An 18,353-nucleotide genomic window follows, 5' to 3' on the forward strand; every position below is an offset into this window, starting at 1 on the left:
CTTGCACTCAAACTCATGTTTGTCCTTCTAGAATGATCCCCTCTTCGAGATCATAGACGAAATGAAAGGAGTCCTTGATGGTTACTCCTCAGGAATCTCAAGGCTCAGTGCAAAAAAACTCTAGGGAAGTAATAAATGTCACCCTGCTCCTGTGATCCCAGTCTACCCAAAGCCAATTAAGGATGGCTGCGAACAGGACAGGGCAGCGGCCAATCACAGCTCCCAGAACCCCGCCTTTGTCCTTGGAGGCTCATTCGGATACTTTTGTTTATGATATTTAAAGAACCAGATTAACAGGCATCTAGTTCCCTTTTTTTTTTTTTCCAAAACAGTGCAATTCAATGCCATCTTTGTTGACTAAACAGCTGTTTCGCTAAAGCGTTTCAAAGCGAGGCAGATAAACTCTTTACATTATTTACATACATTACATTAGTTAGAAACACTGAAGTATAAACTATGTAAGTGAACCAAATTTACTCATGCTACTCACAAAATTAATGCTTTAACTGCAGCATCAGCTAAGAGGTGCAGAAAGAAGCCCTGACTTAAAACTAGCAAAGTATTTTAATTTATGCCATAAGTTTTAGTGCTAGTTTTAATGTAAGTGATATAGATCACGTCCCAAACAGAGGAAATGTTTCTACTGTGAAACTTCCAGCCATTCTCAAGGTCAGATCCTGTTAAGTATTACCTATTAAACACAAGTCCAGCAATCAATATAAATAATATTAAATAGAAAAATGAGAATTCACGGTATTTAGTCTGATCGTCACAGATGTTTAGAGAAAGCAGAGGTTTGCATAATTTAGCATACTTCAGCATATTAAAAAAAACTTAAAAAACAGCTGCTGCTCAATGCTACCTTAAACCTTGCCAAACTTTTTGCATTTTTCTTAAAATAACTCTAATTTTTATTCTAATAGTTCAGGGGTTAGAGGAAGTTCACAAGTAAAAGAAAACAAAACAAAAAATAATGCTTAACAAGGAAATTTCCAATAAAGAATGAAGGAAACACTCAAAAAAATGTCCCAAAATGTTGCAGGTAAAAACTAATTAGAGTTTGCACAGTTGTGCAATCAGTCTGGACTGGACTGATTTCGCAATCCCTGGCAAAGCCTGCTGAACCTTTGTGCTTCTCAGCAGTGACCCACAGACTGAGCACTGCCCTCAGCCCTGAAGGCACACTGTCTTCTCTAGAGAATGACCAGAGTGTTGCATCAACAGGGCAGGCAGGAGCAGTGGAAGCTCCCAGACACACACTTTCCTTTTCACTGTGCAAACTGTTTCTTCCCAAGGAGTGCCTCGCTGCTCCACCGGAGACAGTTCTGCACAGGCTAAGCTCATATTACTCAAAAGAAAGCAGCACTGTACCTCCAGACTCCCTACTCTGAATGCCAAAGCCCATTGTCCCCTCAGCTTAGTGTCTGGGAGAAGGGCCATTAGGTGTACTTAATGTAAGTAATCTCAGACAGGTCTAGGTTGGGGACATCAGTTTGATCCTCACACAGTTAGGTTTATCATGATAAAAGTTATCAGCATATATTCATTATGCAAAGCAATCATTTCACAATAATATTTACATTCAGTTATGCCACGTACATTGACCAATTTCTCCTCATTACTCTCTTCTATCTTCCACTCTCTTTCACACTATCCCATCTTCCTCTTAACTATCCCTTCTAATTTTATGGCATTTATTTATTGGGCACATGTATAATCACACATATGCCACTGCACATGTGTAGAGGTCAGAGGATCGCTTGTAGAAGTCAGTTGTCTTCTGCAACTGATTGGGTGGGTCCAGGAATTGAACTCATAACAACAGGCCTGGCAGGAAGCACCCTTACCTACTGAGCCATCTAGCTGACCCCACTTCAATCCTTCATGACGTCCGTGTGTGTGTGTGTGTGTGTGTGTGTGTGTGTGTGTGTGTGTGTGTGTGTATGTGATCTTCCTAACAAAAATTACTAACAAAATTACTAGAGATAGGAGCTACCATCTGTGAAATAAAAGATAAATAAAATTCTGGTATAAATCTTGAGCCAATATTGGCAAAACTTTTAGTACCTACATAATTTAATTTCAAAAATATTATCCATAATATTTTACTTTTCTATACCCCCAATTTCAGTGTAAATATTATTTAAGTCTTAAATATCTTACTATATTTTCACCAAAACTGAAATCATATATTTCACTATATCATTTAAGGAAATAGCTCACTTTGTCCCCACATTGTTAGATATTAGGTATATTATTAAACAAGATATATCACTGACTCAGAGTGAAATACAGACATCAGTTTTTAAATTGAAACATCACACTCTAGCTGTAAGACTAATAGTTAATACACATCCAGTCCCATGGGTGTGCCAAGGGTGAAGAAAAGGCCCATCAGGATAAAGGAGACTCCAAGAGGGAAGCCACACTAGCCTTCAGAAATCACTACGAGAAAAGAGCCCAGAGCCTGAGAACGGATGTGGATCTGAGACTATCTCGAGAGCTCACTCTCAGGTCTGAAGTCAAGGTGACTTCAGACTAGCATTGCTTTGTACCACACCCTTGAGCCTGCTAAGCAATAAAGTGGCTCCGATGTGTCAAGAGAGAATCCAGGCCTTGAGTTTACCAATGTACAACATATCAACCCTCGACAGGTTTTTTAAATCATTTGATAGGCAGCTAATTGCTCAAGTGTCACTATTACAGTCTACTAACTACACAGAAGGGTACAGGTGTAAGGAGGGGAAATGCTTTTTTCTTCACCAAGGCCTACATGGACCTCTTAGCCAACCAAGTGCTTGCCTTACCCAAAACAGCTTTCCCTGTGCCTCCATCTATCCTTATACACTGTGCTACTGTGCTACCCACCTGAGGGAAATTATTGCATATCCAGGTACATCATCTCTCTCAAAGACCCAGGTCAAAGTTCACTCAACTGGAAAATCATCTTTCCATCAAAAGTCATAGCAGTTATTGCTTTGTGCATTTTTATATCCACTTCTTGTGTTTTGGTCTGAGCTTAATATTGCATTAGTTTGATAACATAAATTCTTTCACAATTTGTAGGCAATCCTGCCCTAAGGACACTACAATACTTCCTGGTGGAAACTCAGGCTCCAATTTTTTTCTGCCCTTGCCAGAATACCTAGCAGAGTACTCTCTGTGTACAGTGGACATTAATCTTCATGTACAGTCGATGGGGAAAGACTAGTCACTTTGGTCACAGAAAACAAGCCTCCCTTTTTATTTTAACTTATGGCTAACTCTAAATAAAAATATCTGTTTACATGACTTTGGATATTTCTTTGTTGTTTGTTTAAGACAGTATCTCACTTTGTAGCTCTGGCTGGCCTGGAACTCACTATGTAGACCAGACTAGCCTCAAACTCACAGAGATCCGCCTGCCTCTGCCTCTCAAGTGCTGAGATTGAAGGCGTGTGCCGCCATACCCAGCAGCATATCTTTGTGTTATGAAATTCTTTGCATGGCCACTGGTGTGAATGCAACATCTGCAGAGTGTTCTGCTAACACAAGTCTCAGAAACAATTTATTACGGCAGCCAGCATGCATAGCCTCTACCTTTATGGGAAAAGTCAGACCCTCTGGTTCCATCACCATTCATCACTCCCCGGAGGCCTGCTACTTCTCAGGCCTGTGACATCTTGTCACTTCACACCACTGAGCCCGGTGTCAGCCATGATGCTTTTCCCTCTTCACTCCAACAGCTGTTTCCTTTCTTTGAGAATGCCTAGAATATCTCACCAGTTTAACCACTCACAGGAAATGTCTGCTTAAAGGAAATTGCTGAGTGACTTATCCACAGGCCCTAGTGATGACAAGAATCACTGTGTACTTCATTCCAATAGCTGAAAATGGTCCTGCCTCTTCTACCGAAAGTTGTTCCCGGATTCATTATCCCAGCTTGTCAAGGGGGTAGTGTCTCAAGGTGAGTAAGAGGGCACATTAAAAAAAAAAAAAAAAAAACACTTAAACGATGTATTAAGTTCTACAACTGACTGTAAAATAAAGTTTAGAAACCGTAAAAGGGAGACATATCATAGTAAAAGATTAGATAAGTCCCCCCAAATGGCAAAGAATTCAAGAATGAAGGTAAGTCCTAGTGAAAAACTACACAGTTATTTGAAGAAAGTCTGGAAAAATGGGGGACGAGGCAGATGAGAATAGTCACGCTATGCCATTGAAGAGTTTGGCTCTCATCTGCAGTATAAAGACACACAGTATGATACAGATTTTGTCTTAATGCAGAAGATCTATATCTTATCTGGGAATGCTGTATAAGAAGATTAAGGACATAAAGTATCTAAAATTACCAGATTAGGAAAAACTTTCAGAAACACTAGGAACGTAGAGACAGTAGAATGAGGCAGACTCACAGATATGAAACCATCAGTCATATTTTTTTCTGTACATGATCTTGTGGCCTAAGTTGTAATCAACCAAGTGCAGGCCAGAAAGACATAAATATCTTGACTAAATGCCTTCAATTGAAGTTTCCTTTCAGGCTGTTCTTAAGACAAGTAGACTGAATGTGCAAAGCAAGGACTCGCCTTTCTTCCCATCCCCTCGAAACTTCAAATGATATGAAGAGAAGAGGATGAAGAAGAGTCAAGGGAGGAGAGGGAAGAACGTGCTGCTGAGAAAGACGGCATCCCAGCCTTTTATTCTGGGATGGGATAGAAACGATGCTTTAATGGAGAGAAGAAATTCAAACAGTTTCTAAAAGCAGAAGATCCCTAGAGTTGCCTTAATTTTAAGAACAGAATCAGAACCATCACTTTCACGTGGAGAAGTGACAGGACACGTCCAGAAACTCACGAGAGACTGAGAAGCACTTGAGGGAGAGGAGGGCAGAGAGCTGAAAGGGGGGAGTCCTCAACCCTCTCCTGACCCCAAGGTAAAGGCCCTGGAACCACACCCCAGAAACAATCCCAGGGCCTGAAGCAAGGACTTGACATAACAGGAATGCAGCAGAGGCAACCAAGAGCCTCCAACAAGGGTCCTCTTCCAAGATTTCTAAGTGAGTGCCAGCACACTGGGAAAACAGTAGCAAGAAATATGGGATTTGCACAAGCAGAACATGAAGATTCAATTTCAGCACATTAAACTACCTAAAACAATTGCAATTACAGGCAAAGAGGTGACAGAGATTTAAAAAAAAAAAAAAAAAAAAAAAAAAACCTTTCAAATGTGGGACCTGGGCTGACGCTCAGTGAGTAAAGCTGCTTGCCTCCAAGACTGGCACCAACTTTGACCCAAGGTGGGAAGAGAGAACAAACTCCAAGCTGCCCACTGACTTTCACATGCACACCATGGCACAATGCCCCACCTCCAAAACTGAAAGAATTTTTTTTATTAATTTTACATACCAACCACAGACCCTCTTCTCTTCCCTCCTCCAAAGATTTAAAAGACAAATCTGCTGTGGGATGTATGGCAAATGTGTTGCTAATTAATCAATAAAACACTGATTGGCCGTTGGCTAGGCAGGAAGTATAGGCGGGGCAAGGAGGAGAATAAAGCTGGGAAGTGGAAGGCTGAGTCAGAGAGACACTGCCAGCCGCCACGATGACAAACAGCATATGAAGATGCCGGTAAGCCACAAGCCATGTGGCACGGTATAGATTAATGGAAATGGATTAATTTAAGCTATAAGAACAGTTAGCAAGAAGCCTGCCACGGCCATACAGTTTGAAAGCAACATAAGTCTCTGTGTTTACTTAGTCGGGTCTGAGAGGCTGTGGGACTGGCAGGTGATAGAGATTTGTCCTGACTGTGGGCCAGGCAAGAAAACTCGAGCTACACAAATCTCCACACAAGAAAATAAGAACAGTGGTAAAGGATAACCATGAAAGTTAAACATAAGAAAAAAATTTATACTATCATCTTAGCATGAAGTTTGAGCACTTCGTCAGGGAGGCCCCTGAAAGCCCCCAAAATAATTCAGGTAGTTACCACAACTGTGGGTTACACGTCAGAACTATATGAAAAAACCCTATTTCTGAAAAAAAAAAAATATATATATATATATATATATATGGATATGGAGAAATCGGGTTGTGGCTGAGAAGTGTTCTGTCGGCTGGCTATCCCTCATAGCACCAAAAGGAGCTGTGCAAACTGCTGGGGGAAAATTGTTGTGAACGGTCTTACTCAGCTATCCACTAAGGGCACAACGTTACGGACTAGTCAGGCAAGATGTGTCCTCTATGGCAATAGTGTTAAGTATGTAAAGTGGATAACCAATCACTTTCCATTAGATTTGGTACTGCCTTCACAAGAAGGATTCATGGATAGTACTGTAAATCCAATCAGTACCCCAAGGCTGGAGAAGTCACAGGACAAAGTGGGAAAGCTGTTGCTATTTTGATAAATGACCATGATATCCCTGTCAAACTGCCTTTTAAATCACTGATGAAGTCTGCACATCCGTGTGCCTCTTTTCACAGTGGTTAGCAGTTACTGTAAGACTTGTAACTAGTCAAAGGGCTGAAAATAAATGACTGTTGAATGCTCATCTCCGAATGGGACCTCTATGTCACTCCCCACAATGCTCAGAAAATATCAGAGAAGAGGCAAAACTAATGTTGGAAAAAGAAGAAGGGACAGGTATGATGGGAAGTACATGACATGGTTGACGCTCTCTTGAATTTACAGGAGCTGCAATCACCTGTGAAGTCTACATAAGACAGAGCTTCAACATCCTTTCAAGGAAGCTGAAGGGACTCTGGGGGCCCCAGCCCTCATTGAGGATTTATACCCAGTTAATGGTTTATGAGTTTGGTGGTACAGCCTTTGATAAGGTACCCGTGCTCCTACAAGTGAACCCTCACCTGTGTGCCTAGCAACTCTAATTGAACTTATTTAGTTACAAAACAATAAAAGCAGAAAGAAGAAAAAGGCAAACGTTCAGAAACACTAGGGAAGTATTTGCCTTTCACCCAAAAGTTTGCCTTTCATCTGAAAGTAGACAGGGGTTAGTTGAGAAGAGGAAGGAGATCAGTGGGAGTCAGAAAAAGACTAAAGAGTGGTAAGAGGGAGCCGGGCGGTGGTGGCGCACGCCTTTAATCCCAGCACTCGGGAGGCAGAGCCAGGCAGATCTCTGTGAGTTCGAGGCCAGCCTGGTCTCCAAAGCGAGTTCCAGGAAAGGCGCAAAGCTACACAGAGAAACCCTGTCTCGAAGAAATCAAAAAAGAGTGGTAAGAGGGTAAAAATGATTAAGATATAATAAATATATATTAACAAAAAAAAGCATTGAGAAAAAAAAAACAGTTTCCCAGAAAAACTCCATACTATAATACTTTCTCCCAAAGCTAAACTCTGGATAACAAGCAAGAAAGTTCTGATAGCTACTAAGGGAGATGGGGAAATCCATCCCTTACATATTTTCATGGATTCAGCTTGCTAACCTTCAAAGAGTAATTCTCATGAAACACTTGAAAGAAACTGTCAGGAGGTTTATAAACAGAAAGGCTCATTACTAAGAAACACAACAATGTTCAGAAGTTTACTTATTCTCTTGGGATCATCTTGAGTTTGCTAAAAGATAAACTACAGCCACCAAGAGATGGTTGGAATACACATGAGAGAGCCAGCAGGTCTGGAATAAAAACTGAAATTAGCTAAAGTACTAAGGTTCAGTCAAGTATGTGATTGTGTTGTCACGACAAAATGCAAAAAATATAGACCATAGCAGTGTGGAAATGATAAAACTTTCTAAAAAGGTTTTAAAGTCTAAGAAAGACATGCCATGCAATACACAGCGGACTTCCTTGGTAACTAAGATCAAAGCGATAGAAAATGGTAACTCACAGGGGAATTTTAAATAACTTATCTCACAATGCTAAAATCAGCTGACAGAAAAGGGAGGCATAAAGAAAAATATTAGTTTTATTATTGATCTTTGGAGAAGAATGGTAACTATATAATGACTAGCATACATATAACGAAAATACAAATTTTTCTAATAAAAAGTAAACAGAAAGTTCAGAAAAATGTCTTGTTTTTTTAGTCTATAAATTGTAAAGCAATAGAAAATGGCAATAATAGGTAGACACTTCCATGTTGTCTCAGAAATATTACACAGATAAACTTGTCTACTGAAAGGAAACACATTTGCAGTTTAATCATGAAGATCACTCCACTTTATTCTTTGGGAAAGAGAAACCCTTATAAATAGTGATCCACAGCGTCAGAAAACAAAAGAATCGGGAAAATGTATAGGGTGAGGAAGAGGAGAGAGGAGGAGGAAGAGGAAGGAGACAGACATAAGCCTCAGGTGACCATGAACTCGGAGTAAAAAGCATTCAACAAGAAAGAAGAAAACACCACAGTGCTGAACACTGTAACCACAATAAAGGGACAGTGAGCTAGATATGTAACACACATTTGTAAAGCAAATGCAGCTACTAAGAGAATCAGATTGCACTAATATATTATTAATAGACTCTTATCTGGCCCTTTCAAAGTGTGAATCACAGGGGAATTACAGACAGATATAAATACAAACAGACATTAACAGGCTAACATAATAAAGAAGATTGAGTTGCTCTATATTAAACTTCAGGGTAAATTTTTTAAAAGATATATATGTGTGTGTGTGTGTGTGTGTGTGTGTGTGTGTGTGTGTGTGTGTATCTTCTCTTCAAGAAACTGATTTAAGAAAAAAAAATGTTCTTGTATGGCATCAAGAATGAAACCCTGGCCGGGCGGTGGTGGCGCACGCCTTTAATCCCAGCACTCGGGAGGCAGAGCCAGGCGGATCTCTGTGAGTTCGAGGCCAGCCTGGTCTCCAAAGCGAGTTTCAGGAAAGGCACAAAGCTACACAGAGAAACCCTGTCTCGAAAAACCAAAAAAAAAAAAAAAAAAAGAATGAAACCCTGGTAATTCCAACAGTGAAAAGAATCCACCTAACTCTCTCCAAATACAAAATTAAAGGAAATCTCACTAACAAAACCTTGCTATAAGATTAACTCCCGACATCTGAAAAGCCTGACTCTAATGATGGTGTCATTAAAATACAATATGTTATATCATGTGTCATATATTCATAAAACTGTTCTAAGACTATAATTTGTAGTCATAAACCACCTCTACTGGGCAAGACTGAGAATAGTTACATACCAATCAGATATAGTCTACTCAGACCACAGAATGCTAAGCAGCAATGAAGGATCAGCCCAACAAAGAGGCACGACACTGTGTAGTGTTAAATCAAAGGGAATTAATTACCCAATTAAAAGTCGTTTAGTCTGACCCTATTTGCATAAAACAAAAACAAAGCAACAGATACATAAATGTAAATAAGCCAGTAGAAAAGACCAAGGAGAACCATGCTCATTTTTTTTTAACCATTTTATTTTCTAGGGAAGACAGTAAGATTGGAGGAAGGTATGATCATGGCGGGGCTATATCTTTACTTATTGCAATATAATATACAAAATAGTAGGGTTCACTATAACATTGCCCTGTGTAGCTATTTAAATGTATTTATATTTTTGTCCACAGGTTTATGTATGGATAGGACTCTTTATACTGAGGGGCAAGTACTTGATAAAAACAGCCATGCGTTCTGATTGCTCAAAAACCAGCAATGGTTTATTTCTCCTTTCTTCCTTTTTTTCATTTTTTGTTTTTCTTTTGAGTTGGTATCCCTACGTAGCCCTGGCTGGGCTGGAACTCACAGAAATGCCCCCGCCTCTGCCTCCTAAGCGCTAGAATTAAAGGCATGTGGTGCCATGCCCGGCTTAGCGATCACTTCTTCAGAAGCCATACTGCACAGCTTTGCTCCTGAACATGTCTCTGGTGTTTGCATGCCATGCATTCTGCGACCCCAGTACTCCTTCCTTTAACATGCATTCTACTTAGGAAGGAAACATCGCATCATCAACAGCTTGCAGCACTGTTTATGACATCATCGCATTTAACTTTGAACCCAGGAATCTTGTCTAGTCAAGCATCATCCAGTGATGGTAATCTCTGTCTCTGTATCACTGGGATCTTGGCTCTCAGCTGCGCATGTTAGGACTCCTCCTCCCTGAACCTCAAGACTTCAAGCAAGTGAAACAGACTCCACCATAAAGAACAGGAGATGCGTTTTCCTCCCTCCAGAAACGAAACACCTTGATGCAGTAGACCACGTGCCACAAGAATCACACAGGTAACATGTGGGCTCTGGCCCACAAAGAGAAGCAGAATATGGAGTTAAAGAGACTGGCAAGAGCTTTGTGGAGGAAAAGGCCTCGGAGCCAGATGGTAAGAGAACAATCTCCTTGGAGCAAGTGGAAGGTAGAATCTCAAAGAAAGATAACACTAGGGCTTAGACCCAGGAAACAAAGTAATACATTGGGTTTAACTGGAGGGGTCTATAGAGAATCCAAGGGACAGCAAATCACAACATTTCACTATAGCCAGCTTTCTGAACAGCTTGAAGACAATCTGAGGTGGCACATTAGCATTATCAACAATGAGGATCTAATGAACACAATAAGAAGGAATGGTACATGACCACAGCTATGCCTCTGAAAACCTTAGATGAAGCTACATGAGAATAGTATGGATTCCACTGTTTATTTTATGGATCTCTACTTTAAAGCAAGCTCTAAGGGTAACCTCGTCAGTCAATAGTCTTCTCCCATTTGCACACATATTTTGATCCTTTCCTTGCAACTGACCTCTGTATTTGCCACATAACCCGCTGGCCACACTATTCAGGGGGCTTTCACAAGTGAGTAAGTGTTACCTTGAAGACTTGAGTCATGTCCAATAACCTTCATGCTAAAAACAGCCTAGACATCACTGTAGGAGCCGGAGGTCTATATTTAGATTGGAGTCCCCTGATCAAAAGGATAGGCTCAGAGCTACACAGCATCTGAGAGGGAAAGAATGACGGACATATTGAGTCCTAACCCCTCCTCCCAGGGATTACAATTTCCACTTTATAATAATACAATTGACAATCAAAGATGTTAGAGATCAGTGCTCTCAAAACTGCAAGGCTAGCTAGCATAATGCTTGGCAAAATGTGGACCCAGAAGGGGAAAACAGAAAAGAAAGAAATAACAAAACACATCATGTTCTCTGAGCCGAATAAAAGACTGTGGGTTTGATTTTTAAATGAGTTTACCAAGGACAAACCATGAGTCAGGTTTGGATTCTTCTAAAAAATAATTTTAGCATATTGAAAGAAAATAGCATAATCCCAACAATTGAAAACTACAAGGCTTCTGCAGAAAAGCTTAAGAACCAGTATAAATCAAAACAAAAAAGTCTTACAAATGAATGGAACTCACATTACATGGCTTTTTTTGTTTTTAATCTACAAAATTGAGTATCACATGACAACAGATTCATAACTTCAAAGCTCTGGGAGCAGAATTATTTTAAAATTGGAATTCTATACTCAGCCAAACTATGAAATAAAAGGAATCGTCAAACAATGGCATCTTTTACAAGAAGCACCTCACTAATGAATACTCATTCTGTTTCAGGCACTGTGTTAGGCAGTCATCATTTTGGAGGATAACTTCTCAAGTCAGTTTCTTTCTCTAAATAAGAAACGTGTCTTTTAGGTAGTCATAGTAATAATAAGTTAGTTTATTGGGATACTACATTCCCCAATGTGTTTAGCTGCTATGTCTCCATGGTAATGGTCTTGAATATAAAAGTTGGCATGATCATATTGCATTGGCTACATAGGCTAATTCTCTTACTATAAACTAATAGATTGTACCTTTACCAATGAAAGGGAAAGAGGAAATGGGAGTCTGTTAGTGTCTGTTAATTAGTTTAAACTTTGAATAAGATAATCAATGCAGAAAAAAATTTCCACTAATTTTTATTTGAAAGATCAGAAAGTGATGCTTAGGTTCACTTCCCAAAGGCAATGTTTATTCTGGGTATCAGAACCAAGTGGAGAGAACTACGGGTCAGAGATAAAATGTTTCTCACAGAAGTGAAAATACACCCATAGTTTGGAGGATAAATAATCTCTGACAGCAGAAGGTGGAGACCACCAAGAGACTTCCCAAGGATGGTGTCCACCATGGCAGCTTTTGAAGTGAATGTCCAGTCACAAAGGGAACCTCGCACTCTTCTGGACTCCCTGCTCTTTCTTTCCTACCCTCCCATGACACAGGCAAGGTGGTTCTATTAGTTATTTTCTTCCATGGCTATGAAGACTACCTGATTAAAAACAATTTAAAGTAGAAGGGTTTCTTTTGCCTCCTCATGGCAGGAGGTCCAGCAGCTGGGGAGACACAGTCAAACACAGCGAAGTAGACATCTCCGCAACATATCTCAGTGTGTCAGGAACCGGGATTACTAGAATTGGGGATTGGTTATAACCCTCAAGGCCTAACCCTAGTGGCCTCTGAGCTGTGATTGGCAACTTTCTCTAAACTTTTCTCAAAGATCCCATGACCTCCTCACACAGTGTCACCAGCTGCTGATCAAATGTTCAAACTAATGATCCTGTGAGTGACATTGCTCAAACCTTAACATGGGACCTGAAAATTAAACCAAATATGATAATTGATTCACTTTCATCATCATTAGTTAAAGGATGAGTCTGTTTCTAAAATTCTCCATAAAGATGGGCTCTATAGCCGGGCGGTGGTGGCGCACGCCTTTAATCCCAGCACTCGGGAGGCAGAGCCAGGCGGATCTCTGTGAGTTCGAGGCCAGCCTGGGCTACCAAGCGAGTTCCAGGAAAGGCACAAAGCTACACAGAGAAACCCTGTCTCGAAAAACCAAAAAAAAAAAAAAAAAAAAAAAAAAAAAAAGATGGGCTCTATACCCACAGCCACCTCTCTAAAATACTATGTCATGTGGAAAAATGTTTTTTAATTACTCATTTAATGGTCTTACTAAGATACGGAAATTAAGATCAATGCCCAGCCAAGGGTGGGTAGAAAATACAGAAATGTTGCCAGAGTACCTCTGTCTTCTCTGCAGCATCATTATGTTCTCTCCTTAGATGCTCCTAGGCAGACTGAGTTGAACTCCTAAATTAAAACAAGGGCCAAGGAATGGCTTTATTCAAATCAGCAAACCATCTGGTCTACTAGGCTACTTCTGCCAGGGGTCACAGAGGAAGCTTTGAAAAAGCAAATGTGGACATCACTGTAGAGCCGTATGAAGGTATAGAGAAAAAAAAGTGTTCTCAATGGTAATTGTGGGAGATTATGCAACGTTTTGACTTCAAGTTCAAATATTGATGAGGTATGACTTTTTGATAATGATACTGATTTAAGAAATATGCTAGAAGATCTAGATGGCAGCAAATAAGTGAAATTCTCCCAAAGTGATTGTCTCAGCTGTTAATCAGGTTTCATCAAGCAAAGCTGCATACAAATATGTTTAAAATACACCTATATTTTTATTTTTCAGGCATTCTTTTCTATTCGACAGATCATTAACAAAGTAAAGGTTATTATTTTATGCTATAAATGAGGAGGAATTGCAAACTATTTTTAGTAAAAAGGCTCTGAAATCAATGCAATAATTTTTTAATGTTCAGCTTGCCGCAAGGAAGGCTATTTTAGGAAAACAATGTCTTATGTTTAAAATATCCAAGACTCTTTTGTTAGAATTCCTTCTGAAGAAAAACCTTTCCAGAGACTTCTTTTGGATAACATTCAATTGGTGGTAGTCATGACTCTCAATCCAGTACATTAATTAATTGCGCATGAAGACTGATGAAGGAGATTTACAGTTTCTGTATGTTCAATGTACTCATCACAGTACACAGAGCCTTCCCATCATCCAGGCATGCATTCACAAAGTTAAAATGTAAGATTAGTATTCAATTGCCATTCATAGAGGTATATGGTTATTAAATCTTTACCTACCAGAAACCATCCTGCTGGGAAATATTTATTTCAAACCACAACTACACTAATGCTTCCAATAAAACCTATTCTAGTAAAGTGCCACACATTGAAGTTCCACAGAAAGATTTTTGCAGGGTCTGTATTCTTATTCTAACAAAGTTTTTATCTTAATCAGTTTGCATTGTAACCACATGCTGATAAACAGCAAAAATGCTTTTCTCGTGGTTCTGTAAGCAAAAGGCAAAGCCTCCAAACTGAAGGTGATACCACTGCCAGGTTCCACAAGCACCTTCATCTTTTTCCTGGGTCTTCACTCAGCTAGCTTCCTAGGACTCTAATTCCATTCCTGAGAATTCCACCCTCCCATCTTCTAATGACCTCCTAACTCCATCACATTGGGAGTACAGATTTCAAAACAGGAAGTTAGGAGAGAGCAAGTGTTCCACCCTGGGTGTTCTTCTGCAGAGGCATGCTAATGTTCCTTGTTGCAAATCCTGAGCTCTGCAAGGTCTCTAGAAGGACTTCAGAGTCTCAACACCTTCTCTTCCAGTAAATCCCTCATCTCTTTTCCCAGAATTGGCTCACAACAGCTATGTATGTTTTCCCTAAAGCAGAACTATTCAGGCATTAAGATCAATAACCAATGAGAAGTTCAAAAGTTGGCTACCAATCTCTAAGACTCTTTACCTATTCCAGAGTTACTGGGCAGTAACAAAGTCACAAGAACCAAAGCCCATTCCCAGTAATTAGCTTGAATGAGACTGTCTTTATCCAAATCTGTCTTTTATGACAGAAAATAAAAAATTAATAAACCACCTAATTTAAGCCCCATTAAAATAAAGCAATTCCAACAGTTTGGAGAGAAGAAAAGCAACCAGATGATTGTTCATTACATCAAAAAAATTGCAAAATTGACATTCAGTTACCTCTGCAGAGAGCACATAGCAAGCTGTCACCACTGGATGAACCCTCTAAAACCAGCTGCCTCTAATCTACGATGAGTTCACTTGTGTGGCTTCGCTAGCACTTGGTTCTACAACCAAGATCCAATCACATTCTTTTCATAAACGGAAACTATTATCTCCATTATTTTGATTGAGTGTTCCAAGTCTACAACTGCACCAATCCCATTTTCTAATCCATGTTTGTAAACCTTCTCTTGATTGATGTCAAAAATAACTACACCGCATGTGGAGAAGCACTCAGTCCATGGCTGCAATCGTATATCAATTACATAGTCTGTTAACACAGCAAGATTACTGGGCCTAATGAATGTGCATCAACACTGAGAAATGGCTTTCAGTGCTACTGTAAAGCTCACTCAGTTGAGAGTTCCTAACAATCCCAGCAGTGAGACACTCTGGCAATTACAAATTCCCCTCTACCACCAAATGTCTAAGACAGACTAGGGATGGAGGAAGAGCACAAAAGCCAAGTCCACCTGCATTTACCTCCCGTGCCATTAGAACACGTGGTATTCCACTCACGATCTAACACACCACTGAATTCTCTACCAAGTGGAAAAAGCCTCCCGAAGCTTCAAGGCCCTAGAGAACAATTGCTATTCCTCCTTGGAGCCTCCAACCAAGAGCATCTCCTCATTCAGAGCCTCAGGCCCAGGGTGCCACAGCTGTCTTTATTTTACCAATGAAACAAGTCTGCCATGAGCTGGAGAGATGGCCCAGTAGTCAAGAGCACTGACTGTTCTTCCACAGCACCTGAGTGTGATTCCCAGCACTCCAAGGGCAGCTCACAGCCATTTGTAACTCCAGTTCCAAAAGGTCTAGCACTCTTTTGGCCTCCAAGAGCACCAGGCATGCACATGTTACCTAGACATACATATAGGCAAAGCACCCATACACAAAAAATAAAAATAAACCAAAAAGAGAGAGAGAGAGAGAGAGAGAGAGAGAGAGAGAGAGAGAGAGAGAGAGAGAGAGAGAGAGAGAAAAGAAAAAGAAAGGAAATAGCATATTAGGCCAGGCATGGTGGGGGTACTCCTTTAATCCCGACACTTGGCACTTGGGAAGCAGAGGCTGGTGATTTTTGTGAGTTCCAGACCAACCCGGGATAAATAGGAAGACCCTGGGAGACTGAGACTGTAAGGCCAGGAGTAGCTGGAGGACAGAGTAAAGCCCTGTCTCACAACCAAACAGAAGCCAAAGGTCCTACCGGGTTCACCACCACCACCAGTTGTTTTGTGGCTGGAAGAGAACAGACACAGAGAAAGCCAGCCTCCTCTAAGCCCCAGGATTGCTGATCTGCAAAGGCCCCAGGCAGGTAAGTTGTCAATCCTCGGGAACCCCTGTACCAATTTTCTGAACCCACTGCCTTCTCTAATACAGTGCCCACTTTCTGGGAGTCCTAGAAGACATGCTTGGTGTACTTCTGATAGACTCCAACTCTTTTTCACACCAGCTCATTTTGAAATTCTGTTATACAGCGAAGTAAAAGATCTGGCTCTACTGAATGGAGGTCTCTCAAAAGAACTCTCTGTTCCAGAGATCAATCTGGCCCATGCCTCTGGCCGACTCCTATTACCTCTCTTAAAGATACTGGCCCCCAAACTGAGTAAACTGGCCGTTACTTTATGGCCTTGTTTTAAAATAAAAATGGGTAGTCATGTTTCTGATATCTCCACTCAAGAAGTAAAGGACCACAGCAACTGACAGAAACAACGAAACCAATAAATGGGGCAGGGTGACTTCAAAGAAACCACGCTTGATCTTCTGAGAGAGTTGGCAGAAATAATTCAAGAGATTATATAATAGAAGACAATACTTAGAAACACAAAAAAAGTTATTTTCTTAGATATTGGAGACATAATGGCTGAAAACAAGTCTTTATCTCAAAGTCAAAGTGTGAATTAATACCTACAAAACAGAAAAAAAAAAGATTAAGGGAAAAAATGGTTAGATTAAGTCAAGAGGCCCAACATCTGATCTATGCAATTTGAAAAATGAGAAGGAAAAAAACAAAACAGAGGGCAGAAATATGTTGCAGCAAAACACAAGAAAAACAGAAAGACAAACTCTAGATTAAAAAGGTCATAACGTTCCCAACACAACGAATGCTTGAAAAAGTCTCACACAAAGCCACCGAATATCACTGATAAACAGATGACCCTCAGAGGAAAATCCAGGTCCCAAAGAGACAGCTCATAACAATCTGTTAATTAAAAAAAAAGAATAAAAGAAAGAAATGCCTCCAATGGGGTGAAAATGGTTATAGTTCAAACTGGGGCAAAATTATGCTGACTTCAAAACTGATAAACAGGAAAAAAAAAAAAAAAAAAACGCTAATACTTCTCTGTCTCCTCTCAGCAAAATACTCCAACACAAAAAGAGAAAAAGGAAGAAATCAGAATGAGGAATGGAACACATGAAAGAGGAAAAGGAGATTATTAGAAGAGACACAAACCAGACATCAACCCAGACAGCGCACACTGAGCAGTGCCAGAGAGGGCAGAGAAGCAGGAGAGCAGTGGGAATTCGCAGAGATTCTGGGGTGGAGAAGGAGCTGACAGACTGCCTGCGCTGTGCCCTTTGGAAGGCTGTGCTGAGTATAATCAATTTCCTTGGTGGGATTTGGTGATCAGCTGAGAGAAAGAGAAAGAGAAAACCACAGCCCAACTATTAACCTTAGGAAAACAGAAAGTTTCCATAAAAAAAAAAAAAAAAAAACAATACAACCCTAATGTACTATGCAGTAGTGAATGGTATGTGCACGCTTATATGAATGGAAGTATAGAAGGAGAAATGATGTGAACACCCCACAATGAGATGTCAAAGAACTAAAACCCTCAGCCGCCATGAGGGGACTCCCATGTCAGGGTTCTGAAGACAGACTTCGGGAAGGACTGTCACTTTACTTACTCTTCTTAATGTAGCCACATGACATAAATCTTTCTCTGCTTTTCACGATTATGTATTTCTTTCCTTAGCTGATTGAGAACAGGGGTCAGGCATGGCTGGTTACAGACGCCAGGATCCAGGTTCAGCCTCTAACAACTGCAGGGACTTTGTAACACACAGCCCAACAGTAGAGCTGTATTAGATATAAGTATTAGATATGTATATTGACTGAAACCCTCTCAGTCAGGTGGTGTGGTGTGCATATCTAAAATCCCAGAATTTGGGCAGCTGGGGAAAGCAAACAGAGTTTAAAGCCACACTGGGATATGTATGGAGACCTTATCTCAAAGAGGAAGAGGAGGAGAGGGAAGGGGAGAGAGGGATGAGAAGGGAGAAATTCTTAAATAACAGGAAAAGGACTGGTGGGCCTGGGGTTATGAAAGTAAACTGAGCAAATCATGAGGAACAAGTCAGTAGTCAGCATTCCTCTATGTCTTATGCCTTGGTTTCTGCCTCCAAGTTCCTGCCTTGAGTTCTCTCCATGATGAGTTGTTGGACCTGGAAGTATAAAACAAAATAAACCCCAACAAGTTGCTTTTGGTCATGGTCTTTATTACAGCAAAACAACCCTAAGACACCAAGATCCCCA

The 18,353-nt window shown here is 40.4% G+C and overlaps 1 protein-coding gene across 3 annotated transcripts in view; it reads right to left on the reverse strand.

The window, feature by feature from the left end:
• Grb14 (growth factor receptor bound protein 14) overlaps positions 1 to 18,353 on the reverse strand; it is a 106,980-nt gene that overhangs the window by 62,000 nt on the left and 26,627 nt on the right. The window contains exon 1 of one of the 3 annotated variants that reach the window (XM_059260557.1): positions 1 to 176. This exon is cut by the window's left edge and continues 46 nt beyond it. The exons of the other annotated variants lie outside the window; for them this stretch is intronic. Within the exon in view, the coding sequence (XP_059116540.1) occupies positions 1 to 17 (17 nt within the window). The 5' untranslated portion in view covers positions 18 to 176. Of the gene's footprint in view, positions 177 to 18,353 lie in introns of those variants that run through there. 3 annotated transcript variants of the gene reach the window in all.

Source organism: Peromyscus eremicus, chromosome 4 (assembly GCF_949786415.1).
Source record: "Peromyscus eremicus chromosome 4, PerEre_H2_v1, whole genome shotgun sequence".
In the NCBI taxonomy this organism is placed as follows: domain Eukaryota; kingdom Metazoa; phylum Chordata; class Mammalia; order Rodentia; family Cricetidae; genus Peromyscus; species Peromyscus eremicus.